The following is a 22,853-nucleotide window of genomic DNA, read 5'->3' as shown; positions in this document are numbered from 1 at the left end:
ATATTTTCCCTTTCACTTTCAGCCAAATTATTCTCTTCCATTATTTTTCATCTTTATAGTTATTTTTTTCTTAATACATAAACAATATCTTCAATTGCCCCATCAAAGTGACACCAGATTTTCATTTCTTATTTTCCCCGTTGGTATATTTTGCTATAAACAGCATACATCCTCTAAATCAATTTAAACATGGAGAGGATTTCTATCAAATTTTTTCTACTATTAACAATATACTCTCATTTTTTTAAATTTCTTAATTAGTTATATCACAATAACAACCTTACAACTATTCTCTTTAGTCTACTGATGTAAGGGAAACTTTCTTCCTCTTTTAGCCATTTTCTCTTGGGCTCTCAAAATTCCAGTTTTAATTCTTTTCCTTCTTCTCCCCCTTTCCCCTAACTTTTTTTTTCTTATTTTTGTGATTATTGTATCTTTTCTTCAGAGTATTTACTTTTATTATTCTAGTAACTTTTCCCAGGGTTTTCCCTGTTCTCCTCCTTTCCTTACTATTTTGTGGTTTCTTTTTTTGGGAGATCTCCTTTATCTGTTTTTTCTTTGTGACTTGTAAATCCCAGTGAAATCTTCTATCTGCGTTTTATTTTCAATTCTTCTTTTTCCCACCTTCCCTTCCTGTACCTCATTTGAAGAAACGCTCTTTCAAGCGGATGTTTTCTACTCCAAAAGGACTCCGCTGAATAGTCTCATGCGTGGAAGAGTCCTCTTAGCTGCACGAAGATCTTTGCAGATCAAGCGGCTGTCAGGTTGCAGCACACTCAGATCAAATCTTAATTTTCGGAACCATTTTGCTCAAGCTGCAAAAAGTGGCCAACACCCAGCCTAGCGGGAAAGGATGCTATTGCTCTCCAGTTTCTGCACTGAAATTATCAGGGAGTGAAATCAGGAAAGTGTGCCGCTGTTCGCCTTTAGCAAGAGGCAGGCAATTTTGCAGAAGCCTCCGCAAGACAATGCATAAACGCAGGTTAGCCACAAGTTGCGAAACGAAATGAATTTAGGTGGAGTGCTTGGGAAAAAGGAGAAGTTTGAATTCTAATTAGGCCAACAGCAGCCACATCTGCTGTGTGCTAGGTTGAAGACGTATCGTGGGAAAACCAACGAAAAAATTGAGGGTTTCCCCGCCAAGCCCCCCTTCTTTTTTAAAAGAGTGAAGAACAGATCTAAGAGAAAAGTAGAAAGAAGAAATAATATCAATTGCTTTGTGTTGTTTAACTGCAGCAAGGTTTTAACTGTATATTATTTATTTGTTTGTTTGTTTGTTGGGCAAAGAAGGTAACAGTATGAACATAAACATGAACAAAGGAAGTAGGTACAGATAAATGGGTACAGTATGATGCTGTATATGCTATAATATATAATTGTGCTATATTATGCTGCGAACATACCAGACAAACCTTTCTCCCCCCCCCTAAGTTTTTTAAGTATTTGCATTTTCTTTTTATACTTTTTTGTTTTGTTGTTTTTCCTGAAGTTTAAACCGCTTTATTGAGAAATTGAGGGGTTGTTGGAGGGGTTGTTGGAGCTCTCTGAGCTTGCTTGTTTCCTTGCAGATGTTTCATCACCCAAACTGGGTAACCTTATCAGTGCTCTGCATCATCACTGCTGTCAGCACTGATGATGTTACCTAGTTGGGTAATGAAATGTCTGCAGGAAAATAAGCAAGCTCAGAGAGCATCAAGGACCTCTCATGTCAACCCTGAGCTAGAAATAATTTTTCTTTATTTGTAATAGCAATAGCAATCGCCCTTAGACTTATATACCACTTTACAGTGTTTTACACCCCTCTCCAAATGGTTTGCAGAGTTAGCCAATTGCCCTCAAACAATCTCGGTCCTCATTTTACCCACCTTGGAAGGATGGAAGGATGAGTCAACCTTGAGCCGCTGAGGATTGAACTCCTGGTTGTGGGCAGAGTTAGCCTGCATTTTAACTACTGTCAAGGAAGGAAGAAAGGAAGGGAGGGGGGGAGAGGGGGAGGAAGGAAGAAATAGCAATAGCACTTAGACTTATATACCGCTTTACAGTGCTTTACAGCCCTCTCTAAGCAGTTTACAGAGTCAGCCTATTGCCCCCCAACAATCTGGGTCCTCATTTTACCCACCTCGGAAGGATGAGTCAACCTTGAGCTGGTGAGATTCAAACTGCCAAATTGCAGGCAGCCGGCAGTCAGCAGAAGTAGCCTGCAGTACTGCACTCTAACCATTGCTCCACCACGGCTCATAATCATGGGTTATCAATCCCACTGACCGCCTTTGTACCGCACATTGACTCCAAAGCAGGCAAACCAAGTTATAAAGGAAGGCAGATATACGTGTCCCAGCAGCGTCATGTTGCAGGATCCAATCCGGGTCGGTCACTGGGACCAAAGGTTTATCCTTACGAGCTTTCGGACTCGTGCCGGAACTCGTCTCTCTCTTGACACATTCTGGCGAGAGAGAAGTTCCACGAGATGGGCAGGAGATTTCCAAAAATCCCGGAAGACTAAACCTCTGGTCCCGGTGACTGACCCAGATTGGATCCTGCAAGCCAAGTTCCATCGTGGGTTGTTGGCGGCGAGAAGAAATCCCCTGCCTCGTGTAGAAAGCAAGGGCATTGAAGTGAGAAATATTTGATAGGCACCCCAAGGGGAGATCGAGAGTAAAATGTAGGTCAGTGCAGTGTACGCAATCAAGAACGAGAAGCAATTTGCATGCCGAGGGTCCAACGTTGCTTTATGCTCAGGTAATGGGTCGCTCTAACGATGTCCTTTTAATGACCTCCTGACAGGTGAATGACCAGCTGGACTGCCGATACTTCGGGGAGCTCCTAGCCGAACTGCACCGCAAGAGCAACGACCTGTACAGCTGTTTGCTCCAGCATGTTGAGAAGCTGGGTGGAAGGTAAGAGGTCCGGCCACATCCTAGCTTGGAATTTGGGGAATGTTTTTGGCAGCCCTTCTTGGAAAGGAAGCGGAGCTGCTTGCCTGAACAGCAGGCTCTACGGTTCTGTTGGTTTGCAGCCATGCTGAGAAACGGGGGTTGATTAAGGTTCCCTGAACCCCATTCAAAAAAAAACAACCTCTTAAATCCCTCTACCTTAAACATCCTTGTTCGTTTCTGTGAGTAGACAGATAATCCCAGTCCTCGTATTATGTGTGAGCGTTGTGGCAACATTCTTAGTTTTTAGTTACAGATGGTCCTCAGTTAATAGCAATAGCTGTAGCCCTTAGACTTATATGCTGCTTCACAGTCCTTTACAGCCCTCTCTAAGCGGTTTACAGAGTCAGCATATTTCCCCCAATAATCTGGGTCCTCATTTTACTGACCTCGGAAGGATGGAAGGCTGAGTCAACCTTGAGCCGGTCAGGATCGAACTGCTGGCAGTGGGCAGAATTAGCCTGCAACGCTGCACTCTAACCACAGGGAAGGAAGGGAGGGAGCAATAGCACCTAGACTTATATACAGATTTACAGTGTTTTACAGCCCTCTCTAAGTGTTTACAGAGTCAACATATTGCCCCCAACAATCTAGGTCCTCATTTTATTGACCTTGGAAGGATGGAAGGCTGAGTCAACCTTGAGCCAGTGAGAATCGAACTGCTGGCAATGGGCAGAGTCACCCTGCTATACTGCATTCTAACCACTGCATTACTACTGCTAAGCACTCTGAATGCAATCACATGTCCAGCTGGAACTTCAGGGACTAGTTGCAAATACCACCTGTTTAGCACCATTACAAGCTGGAATGGTCTCTGAAAAAGCGTCATTAAACAAGGACCACCCATCTATAATTGCTATATACTGATTCCCCGCGATGTGCTAAGCCATCATTTGGTCATAGTTTTCTCGACAAATCGCAGTTGCCTGGGTTTGTGCAGTTTGCTTAGCCATAAAAAGGAAGAGCCATCGTGGTTCCAATCCCGAATGCCACCAGTTGGACCGCATTACAGGAACGTGCGTATTTTAACACATTTTAAAAAGATGAACAGAGTTGGAAGGGACCTTGTAGGTCATCTATTCCAACCCCCCTGCCCAAGCAGGAGACCCTACACCATTTCTGACAAATGGCAGTTTGGTCTCTTCTTGAAAACTTCAAGCTTCATTTGTGGATGGTTGCATTGTGTCTAAATAGTTACGTGTTATATTCCAGAAGCAATCATCATTTTATTAAAGGTAACTTAGGAGATAGTTTCCTCAATTAAATCAGAATGAAAGACTTACCATGGCAATGGCGGTGATAATTGTAATGTACTCAGTGGATAGAGAAAGGACAATGCTAATGTTTCCTTGTATTTCTCTTACAGAAGGTGCGATCTGGAATCTCTGAATGATGTAAGTGCCAGTTTATAGAATTTATAGAAATATCTGGGCTTTGTGCATTAATAAGCAAACAACAACACACTGCCTTTAAGCCTGGTTAAAATCCCCAAAATGAGAATAAAAGGCTGGTCTTAACCTGCCTGAATGGAAATCACGCTGGTCTTTACATATGGTAGAGATTATCTTTTTGCTTGAGTAGGCTAGAGGAGAGGAGAGGAGAGGAGACTACTTTACTCTACTCTATTGGCCAGGTGTGATTGGACGCACAAGGAATTTGTCTCTGGTGCATAAGCTCTCAGTGTACATACAAACAACAAAGCAATGTAATCATAAGATACCAATAGGAGAAGGAAGCAGGGAAGAAAAAAAAGCTGCTTTTATTATTTGAAAAGACCCATTCCTGCCTGTTGCAAAGGTCCTTTTGCAGTGGATATATTAGAGGGTATACATAAGGGAGGTTGAACCTAATATTCGATCAACCTGTAATGACACTCCTGGATAATAGGCATTTTATTTCTTGTTTTCTTTTCAATAGGTAGAGGATATTGAGAGCTTGATCCCTAAGGGGCTTTCGGAGTCGACAAAACAGCAGATCCGTTACCTTCTGGAGGTATGGGGTTATGGAGAAATTTGTGGAAATTGTGTTTAATTTCATGTGGTGAAGCCCTTTTTGGTCCAGACTGCTACACAATAACACACAGTATTGATGCATTTTGCATATTTAATTACTGTCCTTCCTATGATGGATTGTTGTTGTTAGTTGCAAAGTCATGTCCAACCCATCACGACCCCATGGACAACCTTCCTCCAGGCCTTCCTGTCTCCTACCATCCCCGGAGTCCATTTAACCTCATGCCTACTGTTTCAGTGACTCCATCCAGCCACCTCATTTTCTGTCATTCCCCTTCTTCTTTTGCCCTCAATCTTTCCCAGCATTAGGCTCTTCTCCAGTGGGTCCTTCCTTCTCATTAGGTGGCCAAAGTATTTGAGTTTCCTCTTCAGGATCTGGCCTTCTAAAGAGCAGTCAGGGTTGATCTCCTCTAAGACTGATCGGTTGGATTGCCTTGCAGTCCAAGGAACTCGCAGGAGTCTTCTCCAGCACCACAGTTCAAAGGCCTCCATTCTTTGGTGCTCAGCCTTTCTAATGCTAGATACCATGTTGATGAATAAACAACTATATGTCAGCCCAAGAATGACATAGAAAAATCCAGCCAGAGTTCAGTTCTTTATTTGCTTACATACAACAGACAGAATCTTGCCAGAGTAAACCTTTACTACTGTCACAGCAGTTGGATATTCCCTGGGAGGGTCTAGAGCAGTGTTTCTCAAACTTGGCGACTTTAAGTCCTGTGGACTTCAACTCCCAGAATCCCCCAGCCAGCATAGCTGGCTGGGGAATTCTGGGAGTTGAAGTCCACAGGACTTAAAGTCGCCAAGTTTGAGAAACACTGGTCTAGAGAATTGCTGTTTTTACTGCCTTTCTCTGCCTCCGATCCAGTTCTCGGCTGTGCTACCTCTTGTCTCATCTTTCTTCCTAGAAGATGCTCTGTTCTTCTTGGGAAAGTACCGCTTCACCATCCCTTGTACGATATAATTAGAAAATATGCAATAAGAAAGAGCCATATTCACGATAAGAGGCATTAAAAGCCACAAAAATTTCAAGATCAATGAAAATCTCAAACGGTCGGAACAAATAACTATGTCTCACTACTTGGCCCAAACTATTGGAACAGTAGTATCAGATCCAAATGTCTATGGAGATTCTCAGTCATCCAGTCATAGCTGTCCCAAAGATGCTTTTTCAAGAGGAAACTGGACTTTGAAGACGTTTCTCTTCTCATCCAAAAAGCTCAAGAAGAACCTTTGGGACATGTCAGATCCAAAGTTGGTCTAAATATGTTCTGAGCTCAAAGGTGACCTATCTCATCTCCAGTTTTGGAGACCTATCTGCATCCAGTTTTGGTCACCACACTATAAAAAAGATGTTGAGACTCTGGAAAGAGTGCAGAGAAGAACAATCAAGATGATTAAGGGACTGGAGGCTAAAACATACGATGAACGGTTGCAGGAACTGGGCATGGCTAGTCTAGGGAAGAGAAGGACCAGGGGAGACATGAGAGCAGTCTTCCAATATTTGAGGGGCTGCCACAGAGAGGAGGGGGTCAAGCTATTTTCCAAAGCCCCTGAAGGCCAGACAAGGAATAATGGATGGAAACTGATCAAGGAGAGATTCAACCTGGAAATCAGGAGAAATTTTCGGACAGTGAGAACAATCAACCCATGGAACAGAAGTTGCCTTCGGAAGTTGTGGGAGCTTCATCACTGGAGGCTTTCAAGAAGAGATTTGTCATCTGTCAGAAATGGTGTAGGGTCTCCTGCTTGGATGGGGGGTGGGAGGTTGGACTAGATGACCTACAAGATCTCTTCCAACTCCGTTAATCTGTATCTATCTTATTCCTTGTGGTAAAATGGACACTATTAAGGATAATCATATGATGGGAAACTGATGAATGCTGTTTCTCCCAGATGCTCACCTAGCCAATTCTCACCAACAGGACATTGGAGTGACTGAGGATTTGAATTGTCTTGCAAGCCCCCAGCTAGTTGCGTGCTTGAAACTATATTTGATTTTTGTATTGAAACCTTCCTCCTCTGAAAGCATCCTAAGCAATCTGTTTTGCTGTCCACCTTTCCTAGATGAGAACCACAGCTGATAAGTCCATGCGGCTGGTCCTTGCCACCTTCAGCAATCTTCGAGAGGAGCTTGTCCACCTTCAGGATGACTTAGCGGTGCGTAGTCCTCTTGCTTGGAATGTGTCGAAGTGCGTTTGAACTTCAGCCTTCCCTGAACTGGTGTCTTCCAGATGTGTTGGGACCTGCTGGTTGGCATTTGCATTTCAAACACATCTGGGAGAGGCCAGGAGAGGGAAAGCTGCACCCAGCTGGCACTTGTGATCTAGAGCCAGGATTCATAAAGCAATTTCAGATTTTCAAGATCCTCCTCTCGTCAGTGCCTGTTTTTGAGAGAGTCGCCTTGGTTTTGAATGACATGCCTACAAATTCAGGGTAGAAATATCTGATCCTTTCTTGGATGGTGGAAATCAAAAGCTGTGTCAGTCACTATTTCTCAAAGATTGTAAGGCAATCTTTGCAGTCACTTTTCCCTTGGGACAATTGGAAGAATCTTTTGAGACCAAAGCGTGGATAATAGGTGACTTAGTAGTTATGAGTGGTTATGAACTTGGGACATTTTTAATTAGAGATATTTCGCATTGTTTGTAGTTGCATTGGAAACTTTGATTGATCTCTTTGTTCACTTCCTCTGTGTTCCTTTCCCCCATGCTTGTTTTTCGACCACTTGCTTTTGAAAATCCATGAAATTCTGCTCCTCTTCAGAGGTACAAAGGCAGTGTCAGTGTGTCGCAAAAGAAAAAGGGCCCATGTTATGACTGATGTTATGGTTCAGCCGTAAAATCAGACTTTGGAGATCCGAGCATTACTTTTTTCTGGATCACAAATGTGAAGGAAGGAAGAAAGAAAGAGAAAGGAAGGAAGGAAGAAAGAAAGAAAGAAAGAAAGAAAGAAAGAAAGAAAGAAAGAAAGAAAGAAAGAAGAAAGAAAGAAAGAAAGAAAGAAAGAAAGAAAGAAAGAAAGAAAGAAAGAAAGAAAAAAGGAAGGAAGGAAGGAAGGAAGGAAGAGTAGAATGGAGGAAAAAGGAAGGAAGGAAGGAAAGAAGGAAGGAAGGAAGAAAGGAAGGAAGGAGGGAAAGATGTAGCATATAGAATATTTTTTTAAAAAAATTGTAAACTGTGAGGCAAACAGACAGATCAATTTGTAAATAACAAATAGAATATTTTTAACAGCTTGACTTTGGACTTTTACAGAAACAGGAAATGAATAAGATGCTGCTTGAGAAAGATCTGTCTTTCAAAGAAGCTCAAGTAAAAGAATATGAGATGCTGTTGGCATCTGTGCGTGAGAATAATCGTCAGCAGCAGGTGAGTGGGCAAACTTTGTGGGTACCCAATGTTAGCTCCTGATTTAAGCGGTTGTCTTGTCCATCGGTCGTTTTTTGTATTGACCCTATCAGTTGATCTAACGCCAAAATGTTCTTCTGAAAGGTCAAGAACCTTGGGGGAGAAGAGCAAATCCCTGAAAATAGAAGAGGCCGGAGCAGAGAACCAGCAGATTAGCTTAAGCTAGATAAATGTTTCTTATTCCTGTTACAAGGGGAGGAAAATACATCTTGTAATGTAGAATACTACGATGATGTGCAGATGTAACCATCGTGTTGTCAGCGTTCCAATTAACGCACCCATTGAAAGCAGAACTCCGAGGCAGGTAGATTCCTCAAAGAACATGTTGATTGGATGCATCATAGCGGCACAGCCAGTGAAAACCAACTCTGAAAGTTCCCACGGTTTTCGCTTCATTAAAAGAGTAAAACTCCCAACCAGCCATCGGTAGAGAACCCATTGCTGAAATTTTTGAAGCCCACCCCTGGAAAATACAGATATACAAATGCAAATACATTAAGCTAAACTTTAAGGAATTACCGTATTTTGGGGAGTATAAGATGCACCCTTTTCCCTCAAAAAAGAGGCTGAAAATCTGGGTGTGTCTTATACACTGAATACAGCAGTTTTTGCCTCCTGACCCCCCCCCATTCCTTTCACCAAAATGGCCGTGCATAGCTTTTAGGAGGCTTTCAGAGTGCTTCTGGGGGCTGGGAGGGCAGAAAGCGAAATTTTTGCTTAATTCCTCCTCCCCCGAGCCCTCCAGGAGCACTTTACAAGCCTCCTAAAGGCTATGCATACCCTTTTTTTTTTGAAAAAAAACCGGGCCTGTTTTTGTGAAAAACGGACCATTTGGGGAGGTCAAAAACTTTTTTTAAAAAATTTGCCTCTTCAAAATAATAATCTTGGTGCGTCTTATACTCTGAAAAATACGATAGGTTCTCCCAGCTGGCAAAGTCACCTAAGACTGTTTGTTTTTGGTTGGGGTGGGTTTTTGTAGCAAGCCCTCCGCGAGTACACTCTGAAGTGCCGTTCCCTGGAAGAACAGCTGCTCTCCCTCCGTCACAACGACAGCGAGCGGGAATTCCGGCTGAAAGACCTGGAATACAGCAAGCGAGCCTTGGAGCAGGAAATCCAGAACCTGAGACTCCAGGTAAGGCGACTCTCCTCTTTCCTTTGGTCAGTTGATGCTTGGGGTTGAGGACTGTCCCCAGGGGTGGGACTGAAATTTTTTTAGCAACCGGTTCTCTGCCCGGTTGCTGAGTGGGTGTGGCCATGGGGGCATGGCCTGCTTGGCCTTCTGCACCATGGCGGAGGAGGTCCATTTTCCACCCTCCCCAGGCTACGGAGGCTTTCCTCGAACCTCTGGGAGGGCGAAAAAGGCTTCCCCTGGGCTCTGGAGGCCCTCTGCCGGCCAGAAATAAGCCTGTTTCCAGGAGGCCTGTTTTTTGCATTGCCAGAGTGTCTGCGCAGGCCCTGCACTTACCTGGCATGATGAACAGGCTGCGTGGAGATTCCTGGGAGGGGCTTGGTGGGGTGGGCGGGCGGGGCCAGCCAGTCCTTCCAACTACCGGTTCGGCGAACCAGATGCAAAATTAGCATCCGTTTTGCCTGAACCCGTCCGAACCAGCTGAATTCCACCCTGCTGCATCTCCATTAAAAAAAGATGGAGACGGACAGGACGGTGAGTGGACACCATCCTCTGTGCCAAATGGTCTCCTTGAGAGCTGCTTTCTTTTCTTCCCAAGTCTTGCTTGGATCCAGAAGCAGCATTGTTATGGGAAATTAGATATGACAGTCATTCGTTTGTTGTTTATGTTGTACATCGGAGGTTGTGCTGTGAAAAAAGCAAGTTGGGAATAGAAAATACCGGATCATCAATTTAAGTGCATTTAATTTGAATTGTGATTCAATCAATTTGGATCCCCACTGTGTCTGTATATATATATATGTATGTATGTATGTATATATACATACATACATACATACATACATACATACATACATACATACATACATATATATATATATATATACACACATACACAGTGGGGATCCAAATTGATTGAATCACAATTCAAATTAAATGCACTTAAATTGATGATATATATATAAGCAAAGATTTTGAACAAGGATGGTTAGTTAACGTAAACTGGACTGAGGCAGGGAAGAGAAGGAATGGGAAGGAAAGAGAGAGAGAGAGAGAGAGAGAGAGAGGAAAAAAAGAAGGAAAGGAAAAATAAAAAATAATCATAAAGAAAGAAAGGGAAAGGGGAGAGAAAGTGAAAGGAAAAGGAAAGGAATATAAATGAAAGAAAGAAAAAGGAAGGAAAGGAAGAAAGAAAGAAAGAAAAGAAAGAGGGAAGGGAAGGAGAAAGAAAAAAGTAAAAGAAAGAAAGAAAAAAAGAAAGATGGGATGGAAGGAAGGAAGGAAGGAAAGAAAGAAAGAGAGATAGATAGATAGATCCATAGAATAAATCTCTCATCATATTGAGGTTGCTTTAAAGAATCATTAGCGGGTTTTTTAATTGCAGAAACTAAAATATTTTTCCTTTGCTCAGGCTTCCACCAATCCTCTGGGCCAAACCACCACTGATGAACTTTCCAGCCGCTACGTAGAGATGATCAATCAACTCAGAGAGGATAAAGACCGAGAGATCCGCAGTCTGCGGGTAAGTTGGCTTCCTTATCAAAGACGCCTTATGGTTTGATTCCCTTTTCAGCCATTCCTGTTTGGTAGAGCTGGAGCCTCTCCTTGTCTGGCCTGGAACCTAGCTGAGTTGAGGTTGTTGAGCCACATGGACATCCCAGAAGTGTAGACTAGGCTAGGGCAGGGGTTGGCAACCTTAAACACTCAAAGAGCCATAAAGGTCCTAATTGGAAGCCCCCCGGTTCAATTCTGAAGCCGGTCGGAAGTCCGGTTTCTCCACCATAGAGTCTCATCCTAGTGCGGCGTCCTTGTTTCTCTGCCTGTCCTAACCGAAAGCCCTATCAATTGTGGAGGTGACCGGTGACAGGGGGCCGCAGCAGAGGGATGAAAGAGCCACATGTGGCTCCAGAGCCACGGGTTGCTGACCCCTGGCCTAGGGCATTGCAATGCATTCCAGAAGAAGGTAGGGGCAAACAGATCCTACGCTGTTACCAGGAAAACTGCCCAGTGACATCCATCAGGGACCCAACTTCACTCAAAGGCATGGGGGTGAGCAGTGTTCCAATATCTCAGGGGCTGTCACGAAGAAGAGGGGGCCAATCTATTCTCCAAAGCACCTGATGGCAGGACAAGAAGCAACGGGTGGAAACTAATCAAGGAGAGAAGCAACCTGGAACTAAGGAGAAATTTCCTGACAGTGAGAACAATCAATCAGTGGAACAACTTGCCTCCAGAAGTTGTGAATGCTCCAACACTGGAAGTTTTTAAGAAGAGATTGGACAACCATTTTTCTGAATTGGTATAGGGCAAGGGTGTCCAAACTTGGGAACTTTAAGACGTGGACTTGTGGATTTGTGGACTTCAACTCCCAGAATTCCCCAGCCAGCCATGCTGACCACAAGTCTTAAAGTTCCCAAGTTTGGACACCCTTGATATAGGGTGTCCTTCTTGAGCTGGGCTTTGGACTAGAAGGACCTCCAAGGTCCCTTCCAACTCTGTTCTTCTGTTATATTTAGATACTGCAGAGCAGTTGTTGGTATTATCACTTATTGATACAAGCTTTGTTTTTTCTGTAGTGCTCGTTGTCCGAATTCCAGAAGGATTTCTCAAGGAAGCAAGGGAGCGACACTGACCTTCAGATCAGACTCCAAGACCTGATCCTCAAGCTGGAAGAGAGGGAGGCTTGCATCAAACAACAGGAGGAGGTAAGGAGCACTACACGGAGGGTTGGAGCGGATTCTTGGCTCGATCCCTAAGGAACCCTTAAGGAAGAAACCACACCCCCAACTGAGACTAACAAAGCAAGCAACTGCATATAAAAGCCAGCAAAACTTCACTCACCCCTGCACTGATGGTGTCACCTAGCTTGTCTACAAGGAAAACAAGATTGGGAAACACCAAGAACTTGACTCTCAATCTCTGTTTTCTCCTGGGATGGTGCCCATGAGTAGAATTTCATCGTAGTCACCCTTTACGTCTCTTTTCCTTAGGGACCTATTTTCAGAAAACCTAAGTATTAGGAAGGTTCTGAATGCTCTCAAAGGAACCGCAAAGTATGAAATGTTGAATAGTGTTACAGTTTACCGCTATCCATCCAGAGGTGGGCTGCTACAGGTTCACCCGGGTTCGGGAAAAGCCTTAGCTAACATTATGGCTGGTTCGCGGAATCTCCAGATCCCACCCCTGGCTGGCCCCGCCCACCCCACCCTTCTCCTCCCAGGAGTCTCCACGCGGCCCGTTTTGGATGCGAGATAAGTTCAGGGCCCACACGGAGGCTTGGGGAGGGGGGAAAACGGGTCTCCCGAAAGTTCTACAAGGCCAGAAACTGGCCTGTTCCTGGCCTCCGGAGGCCCCCCAGACCCGCGGGGAAGCAGTTTTTGCCCTCCCAGAGGTTCGAGGAAAGCCTCCGGAGCCTGGGAAAGGCAAAAACTGTGTCCCCTCCCCCGCCATGGTGCAGGAGACCGACTAGGCCACGCCCACCATGGCCACGCCCACCCAGCAACCAGGCAGAGAACCCGTTGCTGAAATTTTTGAATCCCACCCCAGCACACAAGTAAATAATTCAACAGGATTCATTTAGAGAAGAAACTTCTTTATATACAATAATATAAATCATGATGCATGTATACTATACCCATGCAGCAGACGTCAGAACCAGAACTCAGGAGACAGAATAAAAAAAATCACAGAAGCTATAATTGCAAGGACAAAGTAACTCTTATATATACACTGTATTTTTCGGAGTATAAGACGCACCTTGTTCCTTCAAAAAAGAGGGTGAAAATCTGTGTGCGTCTTATACACTGACTACAGCATTTTTTTGCCTCCCGAAACCCCGCCCCCTTCACCAAAATGGCCATGCAGAGCCTGTAGGAGGCTTTCAGAGTGCTCCTGGGGGCTGGGGAGGACAGAAATGAGCGGAAAACGGGCTGTTTTTTGCTTGTTTTTGCCCCCCCACCCCACCCGGCGGCACTCTACTAGCCTCCTGAAGACTATTCATACCTTTAAAAAAAAAACCGGGCCCGTTTTCGTGAAAAATGGACCGTTTTAGGGAGGTCTGCAGAGTGCAAAAACATTTTTTTTTAATTTGCCTCTTCAAAACCTTGGTGCGTCTTATACTCCGAAAAATACGGTATATATACAGATCACTCAAACTAAGCTACGCCCTGGCCTCGAGCCGTCTCCCACGGCTCACAATAGATCCTGCTTCTTAGTCACCCATTGGCTGACTATCCCAGCTCATCATTTCTTACGCACTGACAAATAGTCTATACGGGATGATGTACTTTTTGCCTGAAATGTTTTTTTTTTCCCCAATTCTTTTAGGAAATCTTCAGATTGAGGCAAGAAAAATTAGCCGTCAACCCATCCCAAGGGATCACAAAGACCATTATCACAAAAAAGTAATGCTATTGCGAGCAACGGGTTGTTTTTGTTTGTGAAAAAAAAAATGTTTATTGCTTGGGTACCAATCTTTCTGCCCCCATCAGCAAAAAAGCCCCCAAAGCCAGCAGACCTAAAAACAAATACAAACCGACAATGAGGCCATAGCAAAACAGCAAAAACTAAAACTTATTGAAACAAATACACTTACTGAGAATAAAATATGCAAGAATGTCCTTTTTTAAAAAAATGTAATTTAAAAAACCCACAGTAATTCCTCTCTGGCAGGGCTTAATTTAGCTAAGATTGACATTAAAAAAAATCAAAAGAAAAAAAATAGAAACGAGGTACAAGAATGTTTATGCCGTATGTAGTCTTCCATTTCTAAAAGTAGATAAATGAAAGTATATTTCATCAGACATAGCTCAACTGGAATAGTTGGATTTTTTAAAAAAATAGGGTGGCCTAGAATCCTTCTACAAACTCTTGGTGTGTATGTGTGTGTGTAACTCAACCTTTGAGTAGTCGCTGTAGTTTTCTTGGCAAGATTTTAGAACTGATTTACCATTGCCTGCTTCCTAGGGCTGACAGAGAATGACTGGCTGAAACTTACCCAGGCTTTGTGTCTAAAGTGGGACTAGAACTCACAGTCTCCCAATTTCTAGCCTGACACCCAAACCGCTAACCCTGGCTGGCTTTCAATCTAGTTGTGGCAATTGTTGCAACAGACAGATTATAGTTCTGCTTTGAACAATAGGAATAGAAATAGAAATAATAGAAATAGAAATAGACATAATAGAAATAGAAATAGACGTAATAGAAATAGACATAATAGAAATAGGAATAGACATGATAGAAGTAGAAATAATAGAAATAGATCAGAACTTGGGGGTCTTCTACTCCAGCCTCCTGCTCAAGCAGGAGAGCTTATCCTATTTCAGACAAGTGACTGTCCAGTCTCTTCCTAAAATCTCCAGGGATGGAGCACCCATGATTTCTGGAGGCAAGCTGTTCCACTGGCTAATTGTCCTCACTGTTAGGAAGTTTCTCCTTAATTTCAGGTTGCTTCTCTCTTTGGTTTGTTTCCAACCATTCTTTCTTGTCTTACCTTCTGGTGCTTTGGAGAATAAGTTGACCTCCCTCTTCTTTGTGGCTGCCCCCCAAATACTGGAAGACTGCCCTTCCTAGTCCTTCTTTTCTCTACACCAGCCAAACCCAAATCCTGCAGCTGTTCTTCATATGTGTTAGTCTCCAGGCCTTTGATCGTCTTAGTTTTGCTCTTACTATGCCATCTAAGATCTACTTGAGACTCTAGAAAGAGTGCAGAGAAGAGCAACCAGGGTGATTAGGAGACTGGAGGCTAAACAGTTGCAGGAACTGGGCATGGCTAGTCTAGTGAAGAGAAGGACCAGGGAAGACATGAGAAGCATCTTCCAATATTTGAGGGGCTGCCACAGAGACGAAGAGGTCAAGCTATTTTCCAAGGCACCCGAAGGCCAGACAAAGAATAATAAATGGAAACTGATCAAGGAGAGATTCAACCTAGAAATAAGGAGACATTTTCTGACAGTGAGAACAATCAACCCATGGAACAGAAGTTGCCTTCGGAAGTTGTGGGAGCTTCATCACTGGAGGCTTTCAAGAAGAGACTGGACTGCCATCTGTCAGAAGTGATATAGGGTCTTCTGCTTGGGTGGGCGGTTGGACTAGATGATCTACAAGGTCCCTTCCAACTCTGTTAATCATAGTTGACGTTTTGCTTCTCACCCCTTTTCTCCCCCAGATACAGGAATCATTATCCCATCCTCGGCCTCCTGTCCGATGACTACAAAAATACATCATCCTCTGCTGGGGAAACTCAGACAATCGTGATTGAAAAAACAGGAGAAACCTGGCATAAGGTAACTTTCCCTGGTAGAAGGTCTCCCACATCCCGTTAGAGGCGCAGGAGCTTCAGGATCTGAGCCTTAGGATTTGAAAAGAGGGGAGGACGTGGGAGGAGAGTAAACAAATTCAGACTACAGGTAGCCTTCGACTTACGACTGTTTATTTAGAAATCATTCGGAGTTACAACGGTACCGAAAAAAGGCATTTAGGACTGGTCCTCACAGATACGACTATTGCTGCATCCCCAAGGATCGCATGATAAAAATTCAGGCGCTTGGCCACTGGCATTTTTTTACAATGGTTGCAGCATCCCGGGGTCATGTGGCCGCCATTTGCCACCATCCCAGCTGATGTCCGACAAGAGAGTCAATGGGGGGAAAAGATGGATTCACTTAATGACCACACGATTCATTTAATGACTTCAGTGATTCACTCGGCAATCGTGGCAAAAAAAAAAAAAGGGTCTTGAATCGGGCACCAGATTCAAGATCACTTATCAACCATTTGCTTAGCAGTGGAAGTCCATTCCTGAACTTCCGGTTTGCGCGTTGGGCCGTTTTCCGCCCTCCGGAGGCTTCAGGAGGCTTCCCCTGATCCCAAGATCATGCAGAGGGCACGGCTCAGGGGGGCATTAAGTTATGGAGGTGGACGTGCGCTCGTGCTTTTGGCACCTGAGGGGAAAAAGCTTCGCCAGCCCTAGCCTAAGGCAATGACGGAAAAGCATTATTACAGGTTAGGAAACCTTAACATTTTTAGTCATTGCTATTTGGCCTTGAAGGCCAACTCCTTAGATTAGAGCTGCACAAAAACACCCACAAATTGGGAATAAATAGTAATCCATCAGTAATTGACAGATATCCTAGCGAAGAGATGGAAATGAATAACATGCCCTATTTTCCTCCTCCAACAGGATCCATTTAGTTCTGATTAAAAGACCCACCAGCTTCTTCCAAGAATGAGCAGATCTGCTGGACAAGCTGCGGCTGATCAGAAGGATCTGCATTAAAATGAATATTGTTGCGTTATTGTTTTGCTTGCCCTCCGCCTTCATGTAATGCTTAAAAGCCTGAGATAATTCTGGATCTGCCAGGGTGAAAGCACACGCTACCAAAGGCAGCCTTTGAACAAGTTATTCTCAGCAGTGGGTTATTGCTTTCAAACGTAATTGGTCAACTGAACCAATGTATGGATGTATAGGAGGAGTCAGGAAGGGATGTGGGCTGGGGAAATTCAAAAATCACGTTTATGCTAGCCAAGCTTCTGTCTTCTCCCTTCTTAACGCCAAAGATCTGAGAAACTCTATCCGATGCCTGCCTGATGCTTCAGTTTGCAGAGATGAATAAATGGGTTTTTTTCTTTATTGGAAACGATCAGTCCATTACCAATATTATTTAGGAATCTGTAGAGATTCTCAGCCATCCAGGTCATGGTTGTCCCAAAGGTGCTTTTTTCAGGAGACAATTGGACTTCCTTGGGTTGTTGTTGTTTTTTTTGGAAGACGTTTCGCTTCTCATCCAAGAAGCTTTTTCAGCTCTGACAGGATAGTAAGGAATGGAAAGATTTATATTCTTGCATCTTTTTAGAGGGTCACTGAGGTCGCTTGGGGGTTGATCTGTGTCCTCATGGTGGTGCAAATGGTTCCTGTGATCTGCAAATTCCATTTTTCCTCTGTAAATCCATTCCTACTGCCCCACCGTTGCAAGGCTGTTCGTCTCAAATTGTATACCTAAAAGTCTACAGAACGAAATTTCTACCGCTAAGCAAGACAGACTTTTAGCTGCACAGTTTGGGGTAAATACCACTGGAATGGTGTGGGAGTAGGGATGGATTTCCAGAGGAAAAAATGCAGAGAACAGGAACCATTTGCACCACTCAGCTGACCCTGAGGTCACAGATAAACGACCCTGGAAAAGATTGCAAAGAACCAGCTGCCTGCAAGGAATATAAATCTTTCCATTCCACACTATCCTGCCAGAGCTGTAGAAGCATCTTGGATGAGAACCGAAACATCTTTGAAAGAAAAAATCAAGGAAGTCCAGTTGCCTCCTGAAAAAAGTACCTTTGGATTATCTAGGAATGCTAAGATTGCTTCCAACACAGCCTATGAACGAAAGCAATCAAGAGTTATTTGAACAAGTATACTTTTCTTTAATATGTATTTTCTGAGTAGTTTTCTGTCCTCTTGGAGACCAAATGGAGTTGGTACCTTTAGTTAAAATACCTAATCGGTAGAATTTGGGTGTAGGGTTGGTTTTTGATATTGCTGTAGTTACTTTTTGGTGCAATTGGGTCAAATCTTGAAGAGACAAGTTTGGACCGAAGGGTGTGTGTGTGTAAATTTTTGTTCTGTGCTTTGGTTTGTTGCATGAAGCTAAAACCTTAAGATGCGGAGAAAGAGGAAGAACTGGAAGGACAATGGACAAGAAAGGAATTTTGATATTGCTGTTGGTTTAAAAATTGTTATGTTGTTCAGAGAATATTAGACAATGCTCATGGACCATTTCAGCATGAAGTTGAAAACTGGCTTTTGAGATTTGGAAATGGTGGTTAGTTTGAGGGTTGAGATGGATAGGATGAATTCACACCATCGCAAGCAAGGTGGGTTGAAGTTGGACTGCACTGCCTTCCATCTAGTGCTGGGGAAGATGCACCTGCCAACTTAGGAAGGCAAGAATGAGAGTAGAGCAGACGACACATTTGCAGGAGATACGTCTTAGATTCTGCTGTGCGTAGATGCAGCAGGCTGTTCTGACCGAGGCTTCCCAAGAGCACGAAGCAAACTCCTTGTCCTGACAAAAAAACCTTTTATTAATTTGCTGTGAATTCTGCTCATTCAGAGCCTGCAAAGTTTTTCAAGGGAGGATTTACAGTCACAGACCTTCTCTGGCTTGGAGAGATGCCAGGCCGATATTTGCAGAACTTGGCAAGGAGTCTCGGGAGAGTCACGAATCAATTAAGTGAACTAATTGTCTCCTGCAAACTCCACTCCCCTTTTGCTCCTCTTATTTCCTCTGGGAGGGACCATTCATCGTCCACCTGTGGCCTTACTCCCAAGCTGACCTCTGTTCTTTAGCTGTTCCCTTCGCCTGGCATCCCTGCTCATGCGCACACTAGGAACAGGCTCCAGCTGTCCATCTGCCTCACTGATGTCTGACTGTGAAGGCAGCTAATAACTGGCATACAGCTCTGGCCCCCTCTCTGCCTCTGACACAGAACCCTCATCAGAGCTTCCCAGAATTCAGGACTGGCCCATGTTCCTCTCCAACCTCCTCACTGTCCGAATCTACTGCCAGCTCCGCTGGCCACTGGCAGGCCACAACACACACTTGCTTATTCTTGGTGGCTTATAGAGTCAACTAACCAATAAAGGAGATTTATTTGTAGTCAGGGATGACAGGAGGGCTCCTTGTTGTTCTCTGAACTTGGTTGTTTTGTTGCAGATGTTTCATTACCAAACTAGGTATTATCATCAATGCTAGAAGGGAGTGAGGGTCTGTAATTACGTCTTGTACATAAGCAGAGAGCAAAGCCCACTCGCTTCTAGCCCTGAAGATGTTACCTGGTTTGGTAATGAAATGTCTGAAAACAACAGACATGAAAACAACCAAGCTGAGAGAGCACCAAAGGCCCCCTTCAGAGTCAACTAACTTTACAAATGAAAATAACGTAGGGGGTATAGAAAGATGTGTAAGAGCCTGTCTCAAAATTGGCCTTAGGATTTGAGGCCGAAGAGCTTGCAGTTACTGTCAACGCAAGGGAGCGTCCTATGTTGTGATGCCACGTTGATGGTGCAACTAATATTGACGTCAATGTTGAACTTTGCTTCCAGATTGACGGGCGTGTGGCTACCAGGCCCAGAATGCAGAATCTCTGTAGAATAGTATATGGCAGGGGGAAAATATGAAAAATATTCTTTACCTCCATTTTTGTTGCAGAGATCTATGAAGCCGGGTTAAACCCTAACTATGGAAATAAAGAAACTCCTGGCTTTTATAAGCTACTAGCCGATAACTCGGTGTTGCCTGAGTATTTATTTATAGGGGGGGGAAATGTCCAGACCAAACGTTATTTCTAATGTTGGATTTTTTTCCCCTTATCAAAGAGAGCCCCCTTGTGGAGTACTGTGAAGCCATTACCATGGCAACTCTACTGTGCTGTACAGTAGAAGCCATTTTAAGGCACAACAGGCTGCATCTTAACAGAACACACAGCCTGAGGGGCTTTAGGGGTGTCTTACCTCCACAATATTTGTTTCCAGAGACGAAGTCATCTGTGTACCAAATTTGGTTGAAATTGCTCGTAGCGTTCCAGAGTTATGCTGGAACATACACAAACACTATATGTATGTATGTATGTATGTATGTATGTATGTATGTATGTATGTACGTACATCATTCATACACACACACACACACACACATACACACACATACATATATGTTTGACTTTTAGACAAGAGAACCGGTAAATAGCTCTGAGGCTGTGTTCTTTATACTATAATCTCTCAAGACAAAAGATTTCCCAGGAGTAAAAGCTTTTTCTAAACAATTATTGAATGTCTTTATCAATGACGGCTTTTAGACGCATGAGTCAGCTTTTGATGTCACTTCATTTCCTATTTTGACAAGAGGTTTATTTCATCATCCATCTTTTGCCCCGAAAAACATTTGCCTTTTGTTCACCAACGTTCTTTAAAAACACACACACGTCATCTGAAATACAAAATAATAATAAACTTAAGTCATAATAAACACAGATAATCTAAAACTTCAGCCCAACTGTTTGAAGGCCCCAGCTCTGGGCCAACTTCCCTAGAAGGAATTCCGATTGAGATTCAGATTTCAAGTCGGGTCAAGCTAACTACTTAGAAGTTGTGTTTTTAGAGAGAGCTTTGAAGAGACTCTGGGCCTCTGTTAATGTTGTGATTTCAAAGGAATTGAAAATATGGAGAATGCGCTTCAGTTATTCACAATTCTAAACAATTATTGAATGTCTTTACCGATAATGGCTTTTAGATGCACAGGTCAGAGCTTTTGAGTGACCATAGTCACTCTGGATAACAAGGGGGGGGGGCATATAAATGTAATAAATAAAACAACTCAGATCAGTTCCCTTATGGACCTTTTATTCTTAGGCAGCTAAATCTATTTAAGCATCAGCTCACAATGGTAACATATGCGAAATTTCTTGGAATTTATCATGTTTTCTGACTTGCCAGAGTAAAAGTGTTGAGGCTTACATTTCTCTCTGGCTTCCTTGATCTATAGCAGGGATTGGCAACCTTAAACACTGAAAAGAACCATTTGGACCCATTTCCCACAGAAAAAACAAACAAACACCAGGAACCACAAAATCCTTCCCGTGCCTGACTATCTCCTGAGCGGCCACAGAACTAGCATAGGTAGTTGTATTAAATGTTGTTTTCTTCTGAAACTTTTCTTTTCTTGGATTTATCCATGGTTGGCCTACCGGGGGTTGAAAAGCTCAATAAATTGTGTGCCGACAGGTATCACACATTGGCGGTTGTGACACTTGTTTTGAGCGACGGGCCGCAGCAGAGGGATAAAAGAGCCACATGTGGCTCCAGAGCCGCAGTTTGCTCACCCCTGATCTATAGTATTACAGCAAGTTGAACAGTCAACCAAACAGGTAATCCTCGACTTACGACAACTGAGCCCCAAATTTACGTCACTAAGCAAGACAGTTGTTAAGTGAGTCTTGACCCATTTCTTGCCACAGTTGAGAAGTCAATCACAATAGTTGTCCACTTAGTAACATGGTGGTGAAGTGATTTTGGCTTTCCTTGTCAGAAGGTCAAAAGTGGAATCAGGTGACCCCGGGGCACTGCCACCGTCATAAGTATGAGTTGCCTAACGTCTGAATTTTGATCACCTGACCATGAGGATACTGCAAGTGTGAAAAAAGGGGTCATAAAGTCACTTTTTTCAATGTCATTGTAACTTTGAAGGGTTATTAAATGAATTGTAAGTCAAGATTAGCCGTACGCACAAAAGGACAAGTTGGATTTGGAAACGGATGAAAACGGAATTAAGCGTATTTCGATATTGTCGTCATCATCTCAAACCATTTGCTCAATATCTCACAGAAGGAAAATGTTGGGGTTTAAAATGTTTTAAATTTTAAGAGCTGTTTTGCAATTTATCAAACGCCGGTGGGTTTTCTTGTAAAGTTCTGTTTTGTGGCTGTGGTAATGTGTGTCGTCTTTTCTTCTGGGTTGAAGGCATTTTTTTGGAATTGACATGGACAACCTTGAATAAATCTGTGATAATATTCAAGAATACGACCGACTCTCTTGGTTAAATTTAAAAAAAATAATACATTTCTAAGTTTGACGGTTTAGATCTCGTGTTTCTGCAGGCTGTCGCTACGTAAATGAAACTGGACATTTAACTGTTCATCTTAAGCACACAACGTGTGTCCTTCTAGAATCGGTGCCCTTGTAAATTTTTAAAAGAATATAAACTAGTAGAATAGACTTTCTTTAAAAAAACATAAAAAGTACAAACCCAAAGAGCCTCCTTTGACATTTAAAACAATTGCATGATGTGCAAGTAATTTTAGCAAACGTGTGATGTCAATTTCTCGCCCACTTTTAAAGTTTTAGACGTTAAAATATTTTGATTAAAACTACACAACCTGGCACTTACAAATTTTGATAGCCCCTTTTTCTGCCACTATCTAGCAGTCATCTGAAAGTCCGCAGTCCACATTTTCGTAGCTGAGCTACACAAATCACAAGAGTTTTAAGTGTTAATGTTTGGGGCAAATGTATGACATGCTGCACAATTGCTAATGCATCCTATGAACTAACAACCATTTAATAAACCACATTTACTTTCAAGATGGTCTCTTTCCTCAGTGTGTGGGTGTGGGGTGTTGCTTGTGTGTGCATAATTAAACATGGGAGGGGAAATCAAGCCATTCAGGAATTTCAAGACCATGAAGAGTGCTGGAAAAACCATACATTTTACAAATCCCAAAGCACATTTTAAGGTTTGTCTATCATGCTTAAGTGACAATTTAAACGTGAACTGCCAAATGGGCTTAAATCAAATGTCCTTTTAAGTTTTGTGACAAAATC

At 43.1% G+C, this 22,853-nt stretch overlaps 1 protein-coding gene across 1 annotated transcript in view; it reads left to right on the top strand.

Annotated features, from left to right (window-relative positions):
* The window catches only part of POF1B (POF1B actin binding protein), a 53,277-nt gene extending 31,227 nt beyond the window's left edge, over positions 1 to 22,050 (top strand). Inside the window, exons 5-15 of the mRNA XM_081964125.1 lie at positions 2,785 to 2,897; positions 4,300 to 4,327; positions 4,851 to 4,925; positions 7,013 to 7,105; positions 8,200 to 8,313; positions 9,332 to 9,484; positions 10,893 to 11,003; positions 12,058 to 12,186; positions 13,808 to 13,884; positions 15,648 to 15,765; positions 16,662 to 22,050. Of these exons, the coding sequence (XP_081820251.1) occupies positions 2,785 to 2,897; positions 4,300 to 4,327; positions 4,851 to 4,925; positions 7,013 to 7,105; positions 8,200 to 8,313; positions 9,332 to 9,484; positions 10,893 to 11,003; positions 12,058 to 12,186; positions 13,808 to 13,884; positions 15,648 to 15,765; positions 16,662 to 16,682 (1,032 nt within the window). The 3' untranslated portion in view covers positions 16,683 to 22,050. The remainder of the gene's footprint in view (positions 1 to 2,784; positions 2,898 to 4,299; positions 4,328 to 4,850; positions 4,926 to 7,012; positions 7,106 to 8,199; positions 8,314 to 9,331; positions 9,485 to 10,892; positions 11,004 to 12,057; positions 12,187 to 13,807; positions 13,885 to 15,647; positions 15,766 to 16,661) is intronic.
* Positions 22,051 to 22,853: the final 803 nt, after the last annotated feature.

Source organism: Natrix helvetica (genome assembly GCF_964273705.1).
Source record: "Natrix helvetica genome assembly, chromosome: 11".
Lineage (NCBI taxonomy): Eukaryota > Metazoa > Chordata > Lepidosauria > Squamata > Natricidae > Natrix > Natrix helvetica.
This window is presented reverse-complemented; position numbering and strand designations above follow the sequence as displayed.